The 22261-nt window shown below is 43.8% G+C and overlaps 1 protein-coding gene across 2 annotated transcripts in view; it reads left to right on the top strand.

Moving 5' to 3' along the window:
• Window positions 1-20970, top strand: part of otud7a (OTU deubiquitinase 7A) — a 43903-nt gene extending 22933 nt beyond the window's left edge. The window contains exons 1-12 of one of the 2 annotated variants that reach the window (XM_085461859.1): window positions 310-442; window positions 757-910; window positions 2989-3174; window positions 3284-3502; window positions 4720-4821; window positions 5349-5476; window positions 6095-6207; window positions 7545-7672; window positions 7765-7914; window positions 15550-15664; window positions 16251-16335; window positions 17106-20970. In XM_085461859.1, the coding sequence (XP_085317985.1) occupies window positions 826-910; window positions 2989-3174; window positions 3284-3502; window positions 4720-4821; window positions 5349-5476; window positions 6095-6207; window positions 7545-7672; window positions 7765-7914; window positions 15550-15664; window positions 16251-16335; window positions 17106-18671 (2877 nt within the window). In that variant the 5' untranslated portion in view covers window positions 310-442; window positions 757-825 and the 3' untranslated portion in view covers window positions 18672-20970. Of the gene's footprint in view, window positions 1-309; window positions 443-756; window positions 911-2988; window positions 3175-3283; window positions 3503-4719; window positions 4822-5348; window positions 5477-6094; window positions 6208-7544; window positions 7673-7764; window positions 7915-15549; window positions 15665-16250; window positions 16336-17105 lie in introns of those variants that run through there. The other variant, XM_085461858.1, reaches the window with a different exon arrangement.
• Window positions 20971-22261: the final 1291 nt, after the last annotated feature.

Below are 22261 nucleotides of genomic sequence, written 5' to 3' on the forward strand. Positions count from 1 at the left end.
GGCCTGGTGTCAGAGCTCCAGCCTGTAGGTGTTTGTTTCTTCACTGACAATGCTCTGAGCTCAGCTTCCCCGTCACCCACACAGAAGGAAGGGGAATGAAAGCTATGCGTGGACTCATTCATTCCATAGACCGAGGGAGTGAGTGCACGTGCGCAGTTGTGTTATTTATGACCTAACAAGGCAATGTTTGTTGATGATTAGAGCTCGGGTGTTATAGCCATGATGTAAAAATCCCATCACACTAAATAACATCACACTGAATCACACAACTACACTAATAGTCAGAGGCATCCTTCCTCTGTCTACATCAATAATATCCGTATATTGATGTGTTCAGATACTGGATCATACCCAAAGACCACAGGTTGACACTCAGTGGCTGGAAGAAGCTCAGTGTTGTTATGTTCATGGGCAGTTGGCCAGATTCTTTGGGCATAAGCAGGTGAGTCCTGGTTGTGGTTTTCATATTGCATCTGTGATGCTGGTTATTATGTTGTGAATGTTAGAAGAGGCTGGGAGGAGTGCTGGGAGTTGAGTGCTCTTCACATTACTATGAACTATGCTCTATAAAGCATTGCACACCAGTACAAGCTGGCTTGAGCTGCTGGCTAGGATTAAAACGAGGCAGCGGGGCAGTCTCTTCTCAAAGGGGTTAGTGAGGAATCCGTTTTTAAAGGTGTGGCCGATGCTGTTGAACAGTGTGTTTAAAACCTGCTTGTGTTTTTCTTTGCCTTTTTTTTCCATATTCCACCTCAGATGAGAACGTGAAGCCTGGCGTCCACCAAGGCCACCGCTGCACCTTGGGCAGCGCACACACATGATCACATGACTCTGGACATGGACGCGGTCCTGTCAGACTTTGTTCGGTCCACCGGGGCAGAACCAGGTCTGGCAAGAGACCTGCTGGAAGGTAAGAGATGACTACGCGCTCTTTTCTTGCGAAATCTAAATATTTATATGTATTGTTTTGATCGGCTGCTCCCAGTTATGCCATGAGCAGAGAAGAGGAAATAAGCGGAACGGAAAATAAAGAAAACAGAAGACGGGCGGAGAGGAGAGGGGCCTGCGTCGGAGAGCAAGCTTGCTGATTTAGAGGCCAGTGTGACAGTTTTACGAGGGCGCTCCCCAGAGAAAGCTTTGTGCCCATTCATTGGAACTCATTGAGGAGCACAGTGTTACTGGCACTTGTATAGCTTGGGTGCAGCTCCAAAAAAAAAAAAAAAGAAAAGGCAGCAAAATGCACACGGCCTCAGAAAGCTGATTGATAGCTGGTTGAATCAGCTTCAGTAGATATATATGTTGTGCGTTTCTACTCTTCGTTCGTCCACAGGAAATTCTGTGATTTCATCTAATTTAGCATAAAGTGAAGCACGCTGAACCATAAGTGCAAACGCATTCTTGTCTGCTTTACAGGAATAAAAGCGTGCACCACAGTAATCAGGCATCCATTAGGGTGATGAAATCCTCGTGGAGTGCTGGCAGCACGCATGTGTCCTGGAATTTTTTTTTTGTCTGGGTGTATATAGTACATCCAGTTTCGTCTCTTCGGATGAAGAGTGAGAGTTTTGAGCGTCCGATTCTCTGCTACTGTCAGTTTTTTTCCTGATTCTGTTTTGGCACTTAACCTCGGTGGACTACACGTGACACTCACAGACACCAAACAAGACCGTGCACTCAGACAAGGCAGACAAGAGCCTGGATGAGCTGTTTCAGTATTGTGCTTTGGTCTGATGTTGTCTTAGTTTTAGAGGCTTGAATCAAACAGCTGCTCTGTGACCCTGCGGTCTGAATCAAGTTGGTGTGAAGAGACAGAGAAACATGACAGAGCACATGTGGTGCTTCCCCCTAGAGGCCTGTTTAAGTATTGAATCTACACTGTTGAATTGGTTTTGGGCCTTTATTGTATTCAGATTGTGATGTACGTTCATACTGCATGAATTTATGTGGGTTTTTGTTTTGTTTTGTTTTGCAGACGACAGGCATTATAAATGAAAGCGTTGAAATAGTGCTTTCCAAACCAAAGTTAATAGCAGGCTAATGTGGAAGCTTTTAAAGACAGTGCATTAGGTGCTGAGTGGCTGTGCAGCTGGACCATAAGTTGTATTCCTGTATTTGTGTAGCTCAAGATACTGAGATCCATAGAGCGAAATAAGCTTTGCATTGATTGATGTGAGAGACAGCGATTAGTGGTGTCGGTTCTCATATCCAGACGCTTCGTAATCATCGTGTCTGGAAGTCAGCAAGAGAGGACAACTTCCTGCAGGTCTCTTTTTACAAAGGCTTTCCATTAATGGACTCTGACTCACGAACATGCTCCGATTACACGAAGACACACCCGTGGGTTTTGAAATGACTGGTTTGCAGAGAGTTCCTATGGCATTGTTAAAAAATATCACACTGTGGTATAATAAGACTAAGACTTGACTCGTGTCTTTAAAGCCTTGAGGGGATTTCTGTTAGAGAGACAGCACCCAGAGGAGACAACTGTGTCTCTGCATGTGTTGCCAGTATGTGTGTGGGTCTCTTTGTGGGTCCCTCCTTGCACATCAGGATATTGCTGTCATAATGTTAATGGATCTGCTTCCCTTCACTGTCTTTATAACCTCGATATCCAAGTCTGTATTTTACGTGAAGCAGCGTGTTTTCCTCGGGCAAAAGCACTGTGTGACTTTGCTCCATATGGATGTTGTATCGTTATAACTGAAGCTCATTCTTTAAAAATTTTAAGATATAGGAATTTGTCGGAATTTATCTGTGCTAAATGATTTATGTGGCTTATTTGCAGCATACTCAGAAGCTTTTTGCATTCTGTCCCCGGGTTCCCCTTTACTTCCCACAATAGGTAGCATAGGTAGTGTTTTTACCATGAGATAACCCTGTTTACTGTAAGCTGTAGTTAAGAGTGTCTTGTTGTGAATGTTGGCTTTTTTTTTCTTTCAGAAAAGCCTTTTTTTTTTTAAATAAAAAATTTGTGTGTTTCTTCTCCAGGTAAAAACTGGGACCTCAGTGCTGCTCTAAATGACTACGAGGAGCTCAGACAGGTCCACACTGCCAACCTGCCGCAGGTCTTTAACGAGGGCCGCTATTACAAACAGCCAGAGACCCGTGACACACCCACCCATGTCAGCAAGATCGACAGACCGTGTGCACAGAAGCAGGAGGACAATGCACAAGGTAGCCACCTCAGCGCGACCATCGCCAAGATCCAAAGAAATCTTTTTCTTTCATCTTTCAGTTTGCTTTCCACTCGTCCCTTCACTTTTCATTTGTCTCTCATTTTCAGAGAAGCGTCTCTCGCGTGGAATCTCCCATGCCAGCTCTGCTATCGTCTCCCTGGCACGGTTGCAGGTGGCTAGTGAGTGTACCAGCGAGCAGTTCCCTCTTGAGATGCCCATTTACACATTCCAGCTACCGGACCTCAGCGTCTACAGCGAAGACTTTAGGAGCTTCATAGAAAGAGATCTGATAGAGCAGTCAACCATGATGGCTTTGGAGCAGGCTGGTGAGTACTGTAGGATGTTATACATTCACTTAAAGTCCTTCTGCTCCTACTGATATGGGATACGTGCTTTTCCCCATATTCTCAGTTTAGTGAGAATAAAATGTTCGTCTAACAAAGCAGTAGCAGTGAGAAAATGCTCTGAAAGTCAGTGAAGCAGACAGATGTAGGGGGCTAGACTGAAATTAAGACAGAGAGACTGAGCAAATCAGAGTAGCAGCATCATCTGGAAGGGAGATGACAACAGCTAATTCAAAGCATCCGGGACCCCAAAGGATTCATATCCCAGCCGACGCTTTGAACTACGGAGAGAAACTAGTTAGAGAAGTTTCCAATCTTCCTGCAGACTTTTCCACACCAGGACTGCAGAGACTGTAAAACCTCCTAAATTTGATTCTGTTCAAGGTCTGCGAACACTCAGCCAGAGAAATATTGGGTCAATTAACCGTTAACACATAAATAGGACAGAATCAGTGTCTTTATAGTTAAATATTTAGATAAACACAAGATTTATCTGATCTCTTGTGAAAAAGTGATGGATTTACTGCTGCAAATTTACTCTAAACTTTATAAATCGCAGACTGTGGGTACCAAAGCTTAGCCACTACTATAAAGTGCATATCTCTGCAATTAGGAAAAGGTACAGTAAAGTACAACCAGTTGTGAATTAGCCTTTCTTCATGGGTGGTTGATTCTCAGCCGTAATATTCCATGTGCAGGGCACATGTATTACTCTTTGATGTAACGTCATAAAAAGCGCTGATAAGTCAAGCTAGTCCAACTTTCTAGACAATTAACGAATATTTATTGTGAGAAATAAAATCAGGAGCTGCAAATCGAGAAAACATCTGCATTCTGAGCCCATCCACACTGAGGGGTAAATCATTCAGACGCTCTTCTGTGTTTAATGTTGTTAAATAAATGATGCAGTCAGATCACCCCCGGCTCAGAGCAGTGCGGCTAGCTGCAGTAAAGCACTGTGTGGTGCCCAGGGCTGTGAAACAGTCGTCTCTCCCTCAGGGATGCAAGCACGGCTATGATGAAGTGGAAAGCTGTACATACTGTAAAAGTTGGGCTGAGGAGGAACTTGTTTTAGGGAGACGTGCTGGTTTTGAAACAAATTGTGCTTGTTGGAAAAACTGTGTGTTTTCTTGCCTCTGTGATGTAATTAATAAGTGTATTTTCTGACATCCTCGTGTTGCTCTCGCTGTTGTGCGCAGGTCGTCTGAACTGGTGGTCTACAATGTGCACCAGCTGCAAGAAGCTGCTCCCTCTGGCCACCACAGGGGATGGGAACTGCCTCCTGCATGCTGCCTCGTTGGGTGAGTTATTCACTATTCATAATTTACGCTTGAATCAAAAACCCGGTAATAATGGAGCGCTTCTCTAAGCATCAGCTGTGCGAGCTGGTGTCATGTCTATCTAAAAACCATGTCAGTGCTGCAGAGCAGCTGCTGAATATAAGGAATAGTCTGCGAATGATGGAGCTGGAGAAAGCCAAGGAAGCAAGGAAGGGAAGGAGGAAAGTGACCTATACACTGCAGGAGACTTTCAGCCGTAGGGTTTAAGAGACAACGCCATATTCAGGTATCTGCTGAAAGAGGTGGTTGACTCCTCAGTGTGAGGACTGCTAGCAGCACAGGGTTAGGCACACCGGAGTTAATGCAATCTACTGTGTCTGTCAGACAACTGAGGCTGTTTGAGGAGTGATGAAGGACATTTTTAATAAAAAGCCATGGACACCTCTGAATGATTTATCAACATAATCTTGTTTTGTGTGTAATGGCCACATTGTTTCATCTCCTCTGTCCTACCATTCAGCAACATGTCATGTGTGTGCATTTATCAGGGATGTGGGGCTTCCATGACAGAGACCTGATGCTGAGGAAGTCCCTGTACACCATGATGAAGAGCGGAGCGGAGAGAGACGCTCTGAAGAGGAGATGGAGGTGGCAGCAGACGCAACAGAACAAGGAGGTAGGGAGAGCGTCAGTCTTCACACACTGAAACTCCTAAATGCACCGCATCCTCTTTCATTAATGACATATTAATAAATCCATATGAGCAAGCAAGCATTAAACGAGCCGCAGTTAATAGTCTCCGATTTTGCACTTTTAGTTTTTTTTGCTTTGATAAAAAATGATCTTTCCATGATCGCAAGCGTGCATTAGTAGCAGTGCCGCTAATACTGTCAAATCCTCTACATTTCCTCCATTTTCTTGATATTCATGTATTAAAGAGTTTTAAAATCTATTAGAAAAACGGTGTCACCAAAGATAGCTCAGCCCTAAGAAGTAGTCCAGATGCTCATGTTTTAAAAACGCCCAAGGCGTCCTGGTGGCCCAGTGATCTAAGATGCATCTCATGTAACGCAGCGTCCTGGTTTGCGTCTGGGCACGGAGCATTGTTTCATGTCAGCCACCTGTCTCTAATTACCCGTATCTCCTGACTTTCTCTTTTACCAAACACTCATTAACGGTGGAAAAATGACAAAATGTCCACAAATGCAAGCTGCAATGGCAAAAAATGGGCTGTCTGGGTGAACACTGTGCATATTAATCAGAATTTCCTTTTCTTTTCTTTTTTTTTCTGCAGTCGGGGCTGGTGTACACCGAAGAGGAGTGGGAGAAAGAGTGGAACGAACTGCTAAAGTTGGCCTCCAGCGAGCCTCGAAGTCACCTCAGCAAAAACGGGAACACCAGTGGAGGGTACGGGCTTACAGTCGAGCCCACAAGCACATTCACATTACCACTGACCAAAATTCAGCAAAAGTTGCTCCTGAATCACTGCATAAAATGAACGGAACGAAACGGAAATGCAGCAGCGAGCAGTGCCGTTTTAATCCTACATTACAACCCTCCTTTGTTTCCTAACCCTGTGTGGTGAAGCGCTGCACAAAGCCCACAGCTAAAACAAAAGTGACCTTCTCAGTAAAATCAATTTGTCAGGGAAACTCATTGTTTCCACTTGGACAGTTTCTCTTCAGAACCGCTGCCTCCCTTTAATAACATTGCTGAAGCTAACGCGTGAAACTGTGCCATCTACTGGCTGTCGTCAGTATTAATCATCTGAGCTGTGAACCTCCCCTGAGCTGTGGGTTACTTTTAGCTGCAGAAAGCTGCATAAATAAGGGTAACGCAGGGTTTATCTCAGGCTACAGAGGCAGATTTGAAACGTACTCTGGTTTCCTCCTCCTACGCAGAGAAACTTGTGGTTTGTCTCTGTTTCCATATTCACTGAAATAAACATACATACTTTCTCATGTAGGTGCTCGCTATAGTGAAGTGAAAACCGCTCTGACGGACAGACAGGCTCATCACGGTGTCTGCTGAAATACATACAGTGCCATTTAAGGAGGCTGTGGTTATCTGTGCTCGTCATCACTAACTTTTGTTTCAGTTGAAAGTGAAATGTAAAAAAAAACCAACAACAACAACAAAAAAAACCTCCTTGCAAACTGTTTCTTTGTGAGTGCGACATCTGAAAACAGCACAGTTTTTCTGTGTTATTCCTCATGTTGGTGCAATGCCGTCCAGTGCTGAAAAATTTCTGTTAAAGGAAATCATTTCCTCATTTAATCTGGTGTTTTTAACCTCTCATTGAGGTTGACTGTGATACGGTAATCAGGTTAGGGATGTTTGATGGTCCTAGTGTGAGATGAGGCCCTAAATAGGATGAGTGGGATCACATATTAAGAGGCTCTTTATTAGAGTGAATTTGGCAGCGTGGCTGTTTGTGTGGCTGACAACTTAATTGTTGTACATCCTCTGGTTCCCTGGTGGCTGCATGCCTGAGAGCTATGGCTCTCCCTTCCCTTTTCTCATTTTCCTCTCCTGCTCTCTTTTACTGAAACACATGTATGACAGGATGGGCATCGTTGTCCTGTCTGTTAAAGCGAGCCAAATGGGAAATGGATTCAAGAGGATCAGATTAGGCATATGATTGGCATGGATATTGCTATTTTGGCTGGCCTCAATACAGAAGCAGGAAATTGCTACAGTGTTGCAGTGTGTAATGTAATGTTTTTGGGTTTTTTTCCCTTCAGGGTGGATAACTCAGAGGATCCGGTCTATGAGAGTCTGGAGGAGTTCCATGTGTTTGTGCTGGCCCACGTGCTACGCAGGCCAATTGTAGTGGTGGCTGATACAATGCTCAGAGACTCGGGAGGAGAAGGTAGACTTGAACGCATGTCGACTCGCTCCTCTCTGGTACAGCAGTTCAAGCGATAGAGTGAAACTAAATATGGTTCTCTATCTGAATTCCAGCGTTTGCTCCCATCCCGTTTGGAGGGCTCTATCTGCCCCTCGAGGTGCCCCCGAGCCGCTGTCACTGCTCCCCACTGGTCCTGGCCTACGATCAGGCGCACTTCTCCGCACTGGTGTCCATGGAGCAGAGAGACCAGCAGCGCGAGCAAGGTAAGAAGATGTCCAGCAAAAAACCAAAAACCGCTTCTATACCCTGACAGAAAGAGCCGACGGCATCCTCAGGTGGGAATCTTTAATGCAAAACCTTTTCTTGACCTCCTGTTCATGAAAATTCAAGGTTTTTTTTCTGACAACATCTGCAGTAGTTTGACAGCCATTGCTTTTAACTTGGTGGGTGGAGGACTGCGAGAGGGAAGGCGAGTGGTCTGCCTGTCCTGCTAGAGGTGAATAATGTATGAGACAGCAGTCTAATTACTCGTGATCCATTATTTAAACAGGCCAGTTGGCAGCAGGAACCAGAAAGTGGCCAACATGCAGGAAAGTGGACAGCACGCTTCTTCTTCTTATTAGGAGCTGACCGAATAATTCAAAGCTCACCTGCAGTCACTGTTGTGAGTTTAATTTGTCAGAGTAGGGGTGTGTGTTTATATGTGTGCCTCTTTCACAGGAATTTGTGACACGATGCTGTGCAGAGCATATTGATTGTGTTATGTTGTGGTAAGGAAGTGTGGATTGTCCCTTGTGTTGAGCAAGGCTTGTTTTGTTCACTCAGATGCCAGCGTTCCCACTCTGGGTGCGTTGCTCGCTCTTGAGGTCAGAGCATTTCTCACACGGACGTTTTTAATTGATAAACAGAGTGGATCTCCCTGACAACCAGTCTTAGTAGTCACGGCACTCTTCTGTATCTGACTCAGTGGGTGGAACTCACGTGTCATTTGCGGGGGCAGCTGGCTGACTCCGTCTCTGTCTCTTTTTCTCACTCGCAAGCGAACAAGCAGTTTCATTCTTCCTCTTTTCTCTCTCTCTCTCTCTCTCTCTCTCTCTCTCTCTCTCTCTCTCTCTCTCTCTCTCTCTCTCTCTCGCTTTTTTGAATATTCAAGGTCCTAATCTGGGTCATCAAACACCAACCTAGTTATTAAGTCCGTCTATGACCACTGCAGGCTAGCAGACAGACATGATTACTAACCTGCCATTCCTGCCCTGCAGTCATTCTCTTTAATGCCCCAGCAGCACATCAAAGCCAGTCTACCACACAGCTGAGAACTACTGAATACTTACACTAGTGTTTGGGGATTTAGCGGGCTGATGGATTCTCTTCTTGTCCACCAGATGGTGCATATACCCAAAAAACACACAGCAGCCTGATCACAACACCACTGCGTGGCTGTACTTTTTCCTTCTGGTACAGAGTGTACTGCGATAGGATCAGAAAGTGTTTCATCTGCAGTCTTTCTCCAGTATGCCATGTGATAACCCGTACTGCATGGCTCTTATACAATTCTGGACTGCTTTCAATATGAGTGTCAGCATCTGCAAATGTGTTATGCATATTTCTCTTTTATGCACACATTTTTATAACGTGCGTCTGCATTTTAATAGAATTTGTAAATTTCTCAATGCAGTACTGTGCGGCCGTGCTGGTTCATATCTCTGTACGGCTGCCAGACAGACAGGCGGTCAGTCTGACTGACAGACCTAATCTTCCACTGCCAACTAGGGCAGAGCCAGACCCAGCCAGCCCCGAAGACCTCACCACATCACCACATATGGGCAGGGTCCCGGGATGCTTGGGGCCCCAGCAAACCAACCCGCTCTTCTGACAGTAAGGCCACTGTGTGGACGTCTCAGGTGGATGCTTACTCTCAATTTCCCTCTTCCACAGTGAAGAGCATCCGAGGGTCTCTTGGCCTTGTGTGTGTTCAGGTGTCAGGGACTGGGTTAGAATAGTGGCTCTTTATTCCGCCCTCTGTGTGGAAGATTATAGTGGAGTCCTTCCTAGTAACCTGACTCTAAATCACCCTGACAGATCATGCTTCTGCTCCTTTTATAGCATGCCTGCATGACTTCTGGGGTTGCACTGAAGGCGGATGAAAAAACAACACGTGAGGAGTGACTGAAGCCAGAGGTTATTGCAGTTTTGTTAAGGGTTTTTTTCCCCTTTTTTTCCCCTCAGGAGTCAAGTGATTTGCTTGGGTGAGGAAGTCAGGTGAACCTAGAGACCTGTGCACATTTCTATGGTCACCAGCTGTGTAATAATGACTAGCTCCTCAGTAGATGCCACTTGCTGTCTTTCATGATTTTGTTTGTGCTTCTGTGGCTAAAAAATCTATGAGAGGAACTGACCCTCTGGAAAACTCTGGAGCTATTTCAAGCTCTGCTCCTAAAACCAAAACACTTCCAGGTTTTCTTTGGCATCACATCATCACACTTCTAACACTCTCTTGAATGAAAAGTAAATGGACAACTTTTATGCAAAGACCACCTACAAAACAGTGTCATTTAACTACACAGCTTCTCTCCAGATCCACATCTATTGAAAAAAGGACAGTATACAGTACTGTGAAAAAGTCTTGAGGCACCCCTCATTTCTTTATATTTGCAAAGAAAATGGGGAATACGTAGGTGCAGTGACGTATTGAAATATGTGAAACCATACACGGAAAACAGTATAGCTATAAAGGTGTGACCACCTTTATTCTTCAGCACAGCCTGAACTCTCTTAGGCAAGCTTTCTTGTGATTTCTTCAAGTAGTCTTCAGGAATAGTTCATTCAAAGCTGGTCTTTGGATGTTTCCTGCTTTTTCTTCTGTCTAGATGATCCTACATTGCTTCAATAATGTTGAAGCCGGGGCTCTGGTGAAGTCAGTCCATGACACATTCATTTCCACTGTGTGCTTCTCTATGCATATATGCTTTTACTGCACTGGCAGTAACACCACTGGCTCCAAACCATGACAGAACCTCCACCTGACCTCCTCTGTGCAGATTTTTACATTCGTCACACTGTAAGACCTGTTGCCTGGATTTGTTTCCTGTCTCTTAAGGATTTGACTTTTCAGAAACCGTTCACTGGATTTTTTTTTTAATAATAATGGATTGGATTTATATAGCGCTTTTCAAGGCACCCAAAGCGCTTTACAATACCACTATTCATTCACTCTCGCATTCACACACTGGTGGAGGCAAGCTATGGTTGTAGCCACAGCTGCCCTGGGGCAGACTGACAGAAGCAAGGCTGCCATATTGCACCATCGGCCCCTCTGGCCAACACCAGTAGGCGGTAGGGTAAAGTGTCTTGCCCAAGGACACAACGACCAGGACAGAGAGCCCGGGGATCGAACCGGCGACCTTCTGGTTACAGATACGCTTCCCAACCCCCTGAACCACAGTCGTCCCCATGTTACTTCTTCTTTTTGTCCTCCACTCATCCAGTTTCTGAGAGTTTTTTAAGGACAGATTGCATACTATGCCAAAACACATCAAGTTTTCACCTAATAGCTCTTTTGTACTTTGTTGGTGCAAAATTGCTATTTATGGTGTTATCTTTGGTATTTGGTAAGAAATGGGAACAAATTACAGGCTGCTAGCAACAAAGTGCCTAAAAATACAATTTAAAACAGGTTCTTTGCTAAGTTGTCTGTTATGTGTAGACACAAAACTGGTTCATCCCTTGTTTGATGCCTTTTTTTATGCTTGAGTGATTCACAGGTCAGTGTTAAGTGGCATAACAAAGGAAAAAAACATTCCTCTGAAAATGGTCAGTTATAAGGATTTGATTTAAAAAAAAGAGTAAACAAACAGCTAGTGTCTAACAAAAAATGGAAGGACCTTCAGAAAGCCTGGACAACTATTGCTCAAGACCACTTTTAAAAAACACAAGAAGCTCTGGCTCCCTGAAAGCAAAATGTGAACATGGGTTTTTGACATTGTGCCTGCAGTATCAAGTATAACAATATGGGAATGGCCATTAAAATTGTATTTATTTTAGTTTTCTGTGTTGCTTCAGATGTGATTCACTTCTATTATCCACCATGATTTTCTGGGGAAAAGGCTCAGACTTGTTTACATGCATGGCTGCTGTTTACCCTGGTGAATTGAGCCCTTTAAATCTGCAGCTGTGCAAAGTCAGGAATTTCAAATTTGTGCATTTTCCAGACAGTACAAATTGTTCTTGAATCTCAATACAGAGGGAAACATTGACTCCGTGATTCTGCTGCCAATCAAACCTTGTAAAAGGTGACTTTGTCTAAGTGAGGGGAAAAGGAGAAGTTGGAGAAGCCACATTGACATCTTATTCTGCTGTTTTGTTTGACTAACAAAAAAGAAGGACAAATATGTTTATGACCAATCAAGTGATTTTCATTTAACTGCTGTTTCCTTACATGTCACACCCAAGTTTTGTATGTTCGTATTTCCCCGAATCAAACTGCAAACTTAGCAAAGTGAGGCAGGCTATCAGCGATGCTGCTGAGTGCACAGCTTGCATACCATGCAGCGCTGTGATGTCATCCATCCATAAAGTATGGAAATTGGTCATTCAAGGACAACAAAACAAAGCTGCCAACAGGGAGAGTAAATACATTACAGCACACTTTAGTCCCCCAGAGCTCAACTGGCAATGTTGAATCTCTAAATTTGGACCAGGCCCAAATGGGAACAACAGCACACACAGCTCTTTGGAATGGCGAGAAAGACGGACAGCTGCATCGTGGGAGCCCGGACGGCACCTCGCAGACCTCTGCTGTATGACCCGAGTGGGAACTGAGTGGGAGCTGGTTCACTGTCCTCTGGCTGGCTGTGTGTGTGTGTGTGTTTGCGATTATGACAGAATTTTTCTGGGCAAGACATTCTAGGAAAAAACATCTATAAAGAAAACCACCTTTCCTCTCAGCTTACAGCGCTGCCATGCCAGTGCTCATTACCGCCTGACGGTGTGGCTGCAGGCATAGGTCATGCATTTATTTCTTTATTTTAAGTTTGTGTTTAATATGTTGTGATTTGCAAGCAGTCAAAGGCAGCGGTGACCTCTAAGGACAAATGTCTGTCATCAGTGCTCTTATTAATATATTTACCCAGCAGGCATTTATTTGTGACTAATGGTGCCAGATATATATGAGTGATCAGGTTAACGCTGGCGTGGGTGTAGCTGGACTAATTGTGTCTCAAGAGCTTCAAGCGTCACGAGGATGCATGTCCCACCAGTATTTTGACACCTGGCACGATTAATCGCGTGCATTTCATTATGCATATGAACTTAAAAAAAGACACGCAAGAGGGCACAGAGTGAGGATTTGACGTGCAGGGACGCAGGAGGGGCAGTTGCTGCTGGTATCTGTGTCTCCGTGAAGCCTGGAGAGCAGAGCAGCCTATTGGCAGTGGAAGAATTGATGAAGCAGGGAGGAGACTGCGTCTTCCATCTGGGTCTGACAGTGAAGGCTGGAATGTCCCCAGCCCGAACAGCCTGCCTCTCTCTGCTGTCATGTGGACAACAACCCCCACACTAGGTAGCCTGAGGAGAGCTGTCATGTGGGCCAGCGAGGTCTAGTTAGTCCTCCTTATGTACGGTTGTTTTAAAAGGCACCCACACACTCAGACCAAAACAAGTACTGTACATGCCTGCACTGTGTACACACTGTAAGCACATTTCCCACAAGAGGAGGCCGGGTAGGTGTCTGTTTTATGTTCTGTGTCCAGTGATTACTGTTGAAAACCTCTTCCTGCTTCTAAGTAGTTGATCATATCAGATAAGCATGAATGGAATTATTTCAGCACTCCGGCTCTTATCCTCTGCTGCTGTGTCTGATTGCAGTCTATTACTGAACCAAATTTAGCTTATGCAGCTTCAGTCAAATGTAGAACGCTCAAGCTCTGAAATTGTTTGGATTGTGCGCAGATAAAACCAGAATGTAATGATTTGAAAATCTCAAAAACTAGAAATAGAACATAGAAAACAGGCCAAGTGTTTAAACTGTACTGTTTTAAGACAAAATTTAGCTCGTTTTGAATTTGATGGCAGCGACACGCTTCCAAAAATCAGCCATGTTCACCACTGTTTAACATCCGGTCTGGCAACTGAGGGGACCAGTTGCTGGACTTCTGGGAGAGGAATGCTGTATGATACAGGATTCTCAATACTCCTGGGTCATCTTTGTCATATTTTTGTTTCATGATGCGTCAGATGTGTTTTCAGTTGGTGAATGGTCTGGACTGCTGGCTGGCCAGTTCAGCGCTGGGATTCATGCTGCTGTAACAGATGCAGTAGGCATTTTTAAAGGCCTTCGTTGAAATTGATGTCATCTGGATTGGAGCGCGTATGTTCTAAAAGCTGTAAATACCTTTCAGCACTGATGGTGCCTTACATGTGCAAGCTGGCAGCTCCATAGACACTAATGCAACCTTATACAATCAAACCTGAGGGTTCGCTTTAGTCCAGAGGATCTTGTGTGTTTTCCAAAAAAACCAGAATTTCACATTTCGAAACCCGTCTGACCACAGAACAGTCTTCCACTTTGCCTCAGTCCATTTTAAATGAGTTTCAGCCCAGGCTTCTTGTTTGCGTGATAGAGCTTTAACCTCCATTTGTGGAGACAAGGATTTCTGGAAGTGTTCCTGAACCCATATAGTGATTTCCATGTCTGTTTTTAATGCAGTGGTAACTGAGAGTCCAAAGATCACAGGCACCCAGTGATGATTCTTTTTAATATATCGTGTAGTGTGGATAATGAGATATTTGTAGTCTTTACAATTTCACATTGAGGAACATTATTCTAAAATTATTCCACAATTTGTCGACACCTCTTTTTTCCCCCAGCTTGTGAAGCTCTGCTCATCTTTACTTCTGAGAAACTCTGGCTGTTTAAGACGCTCTTTTTATACTAAATCATGCTGCTGACCTGTTGCTAATTAACCTAATTATGTGCAAAAAGTTCCTCCAGCTGTTTCTTCTTAGTACCACTTGGCTTTCCACCCTTGCATTGTCCCTGTTCCTGCTATTTTGAGATGTGTTGCTGCCATCAAATTTAAAAAGTTTTTAAAATAGTGCATTTTGTCAGTTTAAACATTTGATATGTTTTCTTTGTTCTATTATGAATGCAATATGGGTTTCTGAGATTCTTTTCCAGAGTGGTTGGTCCTATTTTAGTCGTTTTGGGCTGTTATTCATTTTGGTAATGTTAACACTATGCCACGTAAATGTAAGTGAAAGAATGGGAGAGCATTGAACAAAACTAGTAAGAGCAGTCTGACCAGAGTTTGTTCAGTGTTGCAGAGACGTAAGCACATCTGTATTTCAGCGTGTAAGCTGGGATTGCACGTTCAGTCGTGATGTTGGAAGCAGTAATTGATAAAACAGTCTCACCATAATGTCTATTTGGGCACTGTTTTTAGAACTTTCAGTTGTATTATATGATAAAAACACTTTGGGGCTCCAGACCAGTTTCAACCCAAGTTATAATAAAGAAATGCTTTCCTTTCATTTTCTTCGTGGAAAAGATAAAAGTCTGTTTAGACTAGACTAAACACGCCAGTCTGCATTACATCATAAACAATCAAGTTTGACTGAGGCCCTTCTGTGTTTGAATGAGTCATGTTGAATGACAGTCACAGGTCATGGTCACTTCTCTGCCTGAAAAATAAATGACGGCGTGAATACACCTCCAGTATACTTTACCCCACACTGACAGGCATCTGGGATCATTAACGTGGTATTATTCTAGTGTGTCATTACGGTGCCGCTTGCTTTCGCTGTGACAGTGCGATGGCCTTGAGAGAAGTGGTAGCATGCTATTTTGTCTCCAGTGGTAAAGCTGGACCAAGCTAATGTTCTGATAATCTCATGTCTTCCAGCTGTTATCCCTCTGACCGACTCGGAGCACAAGCTGCTGGCACTCCATTTTGCCGTGGACCCCGGCAGGGATTGGGAGTGGGGGAGGGACGACAATGATAATGCCAAGCTAGCCAAGTAAGTCCTGTACAGTATATCACTCGGCGATCCTTATCGACAAGGCGCACGGCGTCACAAGGCGTGAGAGGGTAAAACCTGCAGGTCAGGAGAGTCCTGCCTGTTCACCTACAAGGTGCTATGTGGAGGATTTAATTCAGATTATTTACTTCAGGATCAAGTCGCTTTAAAAGAATGAGAGCACTGGAAGAGCAAATTGTGAGGTTCCCATAGGTAGAGCCTCACTGAAACAGCGAAAGCCTGAGCTGAAGAAAGAGTTTATGCAAGAAGTTTCTGTTTCACATTCCTGTCAGTCAGGGTGTCATTTTATCCTCCCAACAAGCTGTAGTGTGAACAAAGCAGAAAAGACTTTATATTGCCCTCAATACGTTTTGGGCGTTATTTGCGCCGTGGTTCCACTTCTGCATTTGAACAATGAAACACGTTCGTGCAAGATGGCTCAAAGAGTTTGTCAGTATTTTCTACAAATGCTATAGCACACCCACATGTGCCACAAAATTTTGGTGAACATATGTCACAAATGTCACACACGTGTTGTAACCGCTGCTTGTTGTTAATTCATGTGTTTTTTTCCCCCCTTCTCCAGTCTCATCTTGTCTCTGGAGGCCAAACTAAACCTGCTGCACAACTACATGAATGTAACATGGATCCGAATTCCATCTGAAACAAGGGTAACCTTTTTTTCTTCTTCACACAAGTGTGCCTTGTTTGTCATGGTTAATTTAGCGCTATGCAGGGACTCTTCCATTCCAGATGTTCTCGAAGCCCCAGAGTCCAATCAGTCGGCTTTATTTACTCTCAGAAAGCAATAATCTTAGACATTTATGTGTTTACTGGCTATAAAAAAATAGAAAACAGGCAATTATACTTGATTTCTTCTTCTTTTTTGTTTGGAATTCATTGGGAATACATGAAAAGGAAAGTTTACCTCAAAATTAAAAATGCATATTTGGTCTGTAGTGCTGTTTATCATTCCATGATTTGCTTAATTTTTGGAAAATCATCTGTAGATAAGTCTTTCTTCTGTTTAATAGAATGGAAGTAGAAGGCGCTTGCTTCATGGTGCAAATGGTCATGGTAAAATAGAAGTGAAAAAATTCAGCAGCAGTGTTTCCTATCAGAAAACATGACCCAGATAGAGCAGGTCTAGTCTGGTAGAAGAAAAGGTAGTTACTACATGAAGGTGCTCACTATGAGCTACAAGGTCGGTCAAGCGACGCTGATATTTTTTTGCATGTTTTGAGCACCACAAGGCGAGTGCAGTGTAGGTGTCGTTCTGTTAGGCAAAAACTGGTCAACCCCACAATAATTCAGATGGATTCACTGAAAATATGTAGGTAAAGTTTTGCGGCAAGCTTTCCCCTTAAATTTTCATGGTGCTAATCCACAAGCGAATTTTGAACAACTGTTCAGTCGTGTGTGTTTGCGTGTCTTTGTGCAGGCTCCCCTTGCTCAGCCAGAGTCTCCCACAGCCTCCGCAGGTGAGGATGTCCAGTCTCTGGCCGAGTCCATGGACTCTGACCGCGAGTCTGTCGGCAGCAACTCTAACGTCAACACTGGCAAGCCAAGCAAGGAGAAGGATAAAGACAAGCAGCGAAAAGACAAAGACAAGAGCCGGGCCGACTCTGTAGCCAACAAACTAGGTAGCTTCAGCAAAACCCTTGGAATCAAGCTGAAGAAGAACATGGGTGGTCTGGGTGGCCTTGTTCATGGCAAAATGAACAAATCTAACTCTGGCTCAGGTCGCAGTGGGGAGAACGGAGGGGAAAAGGCAAAGAAAAAGGAGGCTAAGTCAACCAAGGGAAGCAAGGAGGACTCGGGCCAGTCTGCAAGCTCCACTTCTTCTGAGAAGGCCACTAGTCCTTCCCCCACGGACAGAGACAGACCCTCCAGCTCCTCGCCCACTGAGAGACAGGACAGTGCAGGTAAAGGCTCAGGGGACAAGACCCTGGAAAACTGGAAATACAGCACCGATGTCAAGCTCAGCCTCAACATCCTACGGGCTGCCATGCAGGGGGAGCGTAAGTTCATTTTTGCAGGACTCCTGCTCACCAGCCATCGACACCAGTTCCACGAAGAGATGATCAGCTACTACTTGACAAACGCCCAGGAGCGCTTCAGCCAGGAGCAGGACCAGAAAAGGAAGGAGGTCGAAAAGAAGCCCGCTGTCACCAATGAGGTAGCTGTCAAGAAGCCTGAGCATGAGAGTGTCTTCCAGAGGGAGAGATCAGACAGCTCACCTCCGGAGAGCTGCTCTCCCATCCTGCCTCACCACACACACCCCTATAACAACTCCCAGCCCCCGCTGGGTCTCAAGATGCAGGGCAGGAACAGTCCCACTCCCGCGGCGCCTCTTGCCTCTGTCCCGGCCCCTCCTCTCACCCCACCTCCAGCCTTGCACCATGTCTCGCACCCGGCCCCAACCCCTGCGCCTTACTCCTCCCCCAGTATTGGTGCTAAGAGACCTGGGCCTGTTCCTGTGTCTGCCCACTACAGCCATACACCGCCCATCCAGAGGCACAGCGTGATCCACTTACAAGATGTCAACATGCAATCCTCCATCTTCCAAGATGACCCCTACAAGCCTGTGGTGGGCACTCTAAAGACATGCGCCACCTACCCCCAGCAGAACCGCACACTTTCATCCCAGAGTTACAGCCCTGCTCGCCTGTCAGGGGTCCGCACTGTTAACACCATAGATTCGCTGTCCTACAATATGCCTGGCGAACACAAGTCCCACACCTACACCAATGGATTCGATGCGGGAGACATTCAGGACTGCCTTGAGTTTGCCGATGAGGACAACTCATCTCACACCTGGCTCAACCAAGATAAAACCAAAGGGCGGAGCTCTGGAAGCCCTTTGTACTGCTTTCAGCAGCGCCGCTGCAAGAGGGAGAACTGCTCCTTCTACGGTAGGCCAGAGACAGACAACTACTGCTCCTACTGCTACAGAGAGGAGGTGAAACGCAGGGAGAGGGAGAGCAAAATGCAGAGGCCTGTATAGCCATCACCGCTACTCCAGCTTGTCAAAAAGTCTGCAGGAGACCTGAGGGAACAACACCATCTGCACTCTGCATTTAGAATAACATGATGGCAAACATTATCCTGTTTTGTTGAAGAATGCTTGTGTATTCCCGTCGCCCTTCCCTTGTTAGTAAAGGTTATTACTTTATGATGGGGGAAGCAGAACTTGAAACAGTGAGCAGCTTTGGCCAGATATCGTAGTTTTGTTTGACTTCTGTCTCATTCAATTTAGTCTTTTACTTGTTTTAGAGTAAAAGTCATCTTTGTGATGTAACTTTCTGTATGTGGAAAGGAAATTTCTTTATTTTTCAAAGTGCAGAACATTTGCATCTCGTCAGGAAGGAACATTTTATCTCTTTTAATCAGTTTGAATGCAATACCTCTGCTCGGTTCTTCAAAATCTCTGTGGAAAAAAAAATTTGTAGTTGTTTTGCAATCAATATAAATCTAATGAGGGAATAATATTAGAATTTCAAGCAATAAATTGGTGATTCTTTTGCTACACCCTCTCTCAATTTTGTCTATGCACCAATAATATAGTTACTGTAGGTTAACTGTGTCTTGTACATTGTAAAAGATCGTCAGTGTGCTTTTGTAAACCAATTTGAACTACAGGAATTGAAATGTGTAAGCATTAGAGATTGTAATGTCGGATTAGGATGAAATGTAAAACTCTCATATGTGAAGTGTACCTTTGTTCTAGCCAAGTTGCAAAGGTTTGCCGTTTCGGAATTGGACTCAAACTATTGTGTAAGACATTGTTTCACATTTTTGCCCGTAGTCAACCTCCTAAAAGTCCACAAGCACTGCCAAACTGGCTTCTTAAAAGAAAAAAAAAGTACAGTTCAGATTTTCAAAATGTTTCTTTTTTGTGCCAAACACTGAACAATGTGCATAGGATGATTTGCTTCTCAAATATGCAGTGCTTATGGTGTGTTTCTCTGAGTTGCTGTTGACTGCGCTACTTGGTAAATGTGTTAGATGAGAAGAACTGCGGGTAGTGAGAGCAGGTCGATGTGTGTTTGTCTGAAGTGTTTTTACATGTCCGTTGCCCCCGACACACACACACAACACAACACAATGTGCAATCATGCTACTAGCACTATGTGGTGACATGCAGTATAGATGTGTCACCGGTCCAGTGTGAGATTGTTCTTCTTCCATATCTAGAGGCCGTTAAAAAGAAGCACCTGCTGCTATGAGCACCACAAGCCTTTGTGATCATCAGTGCTTTAACCAATCAGAGGGGCTTTTCCAAAAAAAAACAACAAAAAAAGAAACCCCAGGCCTCCAAGTGCTTTCTGCTCATTTGACATGACTACTGTAAAGACGCAGTGTTTGTGTTGCTGTTTGTTCTGGTGATGCTTGGATAATGTACCATGCTGTCCTTAACTTAGTGTGTCCTGGCCAAGGATGTCCACTGCTCTCTCAGTTTGCTTCTGTCTCTCTCCTGTACACACTGCAGTGTTGCTCCTCTTTGTTTCTATGTGACGACTAGTTCATGGACTCTCCACCATGTTTAGGACTGTAAGATATGATTTTGTATTTCTTTAAGAGTTTTACACTACTTTAAATTATTGATTTGCACATTAGGTACGAATGTAAATATGAGAAAAAGAATAGTTTATTGTTACAAATGTGGTGTGTCTGTGTTATTTTTGTTTAGCTCCAAAAAGTGATCGGGAGAAATCTGGACGGATAAATTACATTTTGAGACTTAAGAATATTTTATTCACTGCTGCGTTCTCAGAGTTTGGAGTCATGTGTGATAATCTGCTCTACATGCAGTTTCTGCTTGCTTTTTTTTTTTTTTTTTTTTTTTTTTTTTACCTTTTGGTCCTCTTTCTAGAGGCATAAAAGCAGGGGATGTTTGGTTTGGTTCCCTTTTTATCATTTAAACTGTTCCAGATTTATCCTGCCATAATCACTGCTTAGAATTACCGAACATCCCTAAACTGTAGATGAGCATATTAGGGCTACAGTCCTAAGAAAACCTATGATTCACTTTTAGCAGCAATAATTTCTGTGGGATTTTATCAGTCTGTCACATCACTGTAGAAGAATTCTTTTCCAAATCTTCATTTCAAGGTTGCTTCGAGGTTTGCATTTGTCAGGTTAAGTTTTTTTCTTCAGCCATCCTGTTGCAGATTTACTGCTGTGCTTTGGGATCTTGCAAGTATTATGCTGGGGCATGCAACATCCTGTTGCACAATCCAGTTGTAGCCACGCTTTGGCTGTCAGACAGAAGGCCTTACATTAAACTCTTGAATACTTTGGTACATAGAGGAGTTTGTGGTCAACTTAGCGACTGCCCGAGTCCTGTGACTGCAAAAACGAGTTCAAACCATCATCCATCCTCCACTGTGCTTGATAGATGATGTGAGGTTTTTGTGCCAATACGCTGTCTTTGCCAAACATCTCTGCTTTGGTCTCCTCTCTAAAGCGTAACTTTCCAGAAGGTATTTTTAAAGCTCTTTAGCAACTACTCCATACAAGTCATACATGTTCAGTCTTTTTCTGATTATACTGTTTAACGTACTAATGAAGGCCTGTAGAGTCAGAGGTGTTTTTTGTTGTTTCTCTGAGCATTGCGCTCTCTGAATTTCTCGGGACATCCACTCCCAGGACGCCATGCAACTGTCTCGAATGTTTTCTACTTGTGAATACTCTTTCTCAGTGAAAAATGATGGACTTCAGCTACTTTGCTCTCATAACCTTTCCCAGAGTGATGGGCAGAAACGAATGCTTCTTTGAGATCGTTGTTCTTTCCTCCTCTCCATTGCGTTAACTCGCACCTAAATGCTCCCAACCAACAAACTGCCAAACCTTTAGCGCTTATAGAGGTGTTCACACTTACTGATGTTTAGTTAATCAAATACATTTGTTTAGCAGCACATGACTTACCCTCTGAATTCCTATGGAAGGAGCAAGGATGCACTTAGTCTTTCAAAAGCTTTTTTTCACATAAGAATTGCACTTGACCGACTGAAGATACGATATATCAGTTTTCCAAATAAAGGTGAGTTAAACAGTTTCTCAATTACAGATTAACTGATGAGAGAGGGAGATATAGGACACAAAGTATCCTACACTGAACAGTTCAGTTCACTTTTGTCAGAGCTGACCAGTGATATTATATGTGGGTTTTATTTAGATAATACTTTAAAGTAACTGCGCAGAATTTGTATCTGACGATTTCACCTTGGCAAGTGGGGAGACTTGATTTCTACAAGAACAAGAGTAAAATATTATTATTAAATATATTGTAGCTCAAGATGAGAACCAAAGGAATTTCATCAGGTTTATCTTTAATAAGCTACTCATAGTTTATAAATGTAGGGCACTGACCTATTAAATAAGTATGCTAGTTGCCTTATCTGCACTAAAATTCAAATTTGTCAACATCCACTTCACCAATAAAGTCTTTACCTGACATGAGAATGTGCCCTTTAACTTTATGAACTTTATGATGACAAATAAACACTGGCAAAAACATTTTAAAAGAATTCTCATAACATTTGCACTGAAATATCCTTACTGTTGGTTGATAATGTGGGTCAGACTCATCGG

Source organism: Copadichromis virginalis, linkage group LG7 (assembly GCF_057382275.1).
Source record: "Copadichromis virginalis isolate Kocher_CV1m ecotype Utaka linkage group LG7, C_Virginalis_male_GT1.1, whole genome shotgun sequence".
Lineage (NCBI taxonomy): Eukaryota > Metazoa > Chordata > Actinopteri > Cichliformes > Cichlidae > Copadichromis > Copadichromis virginalis.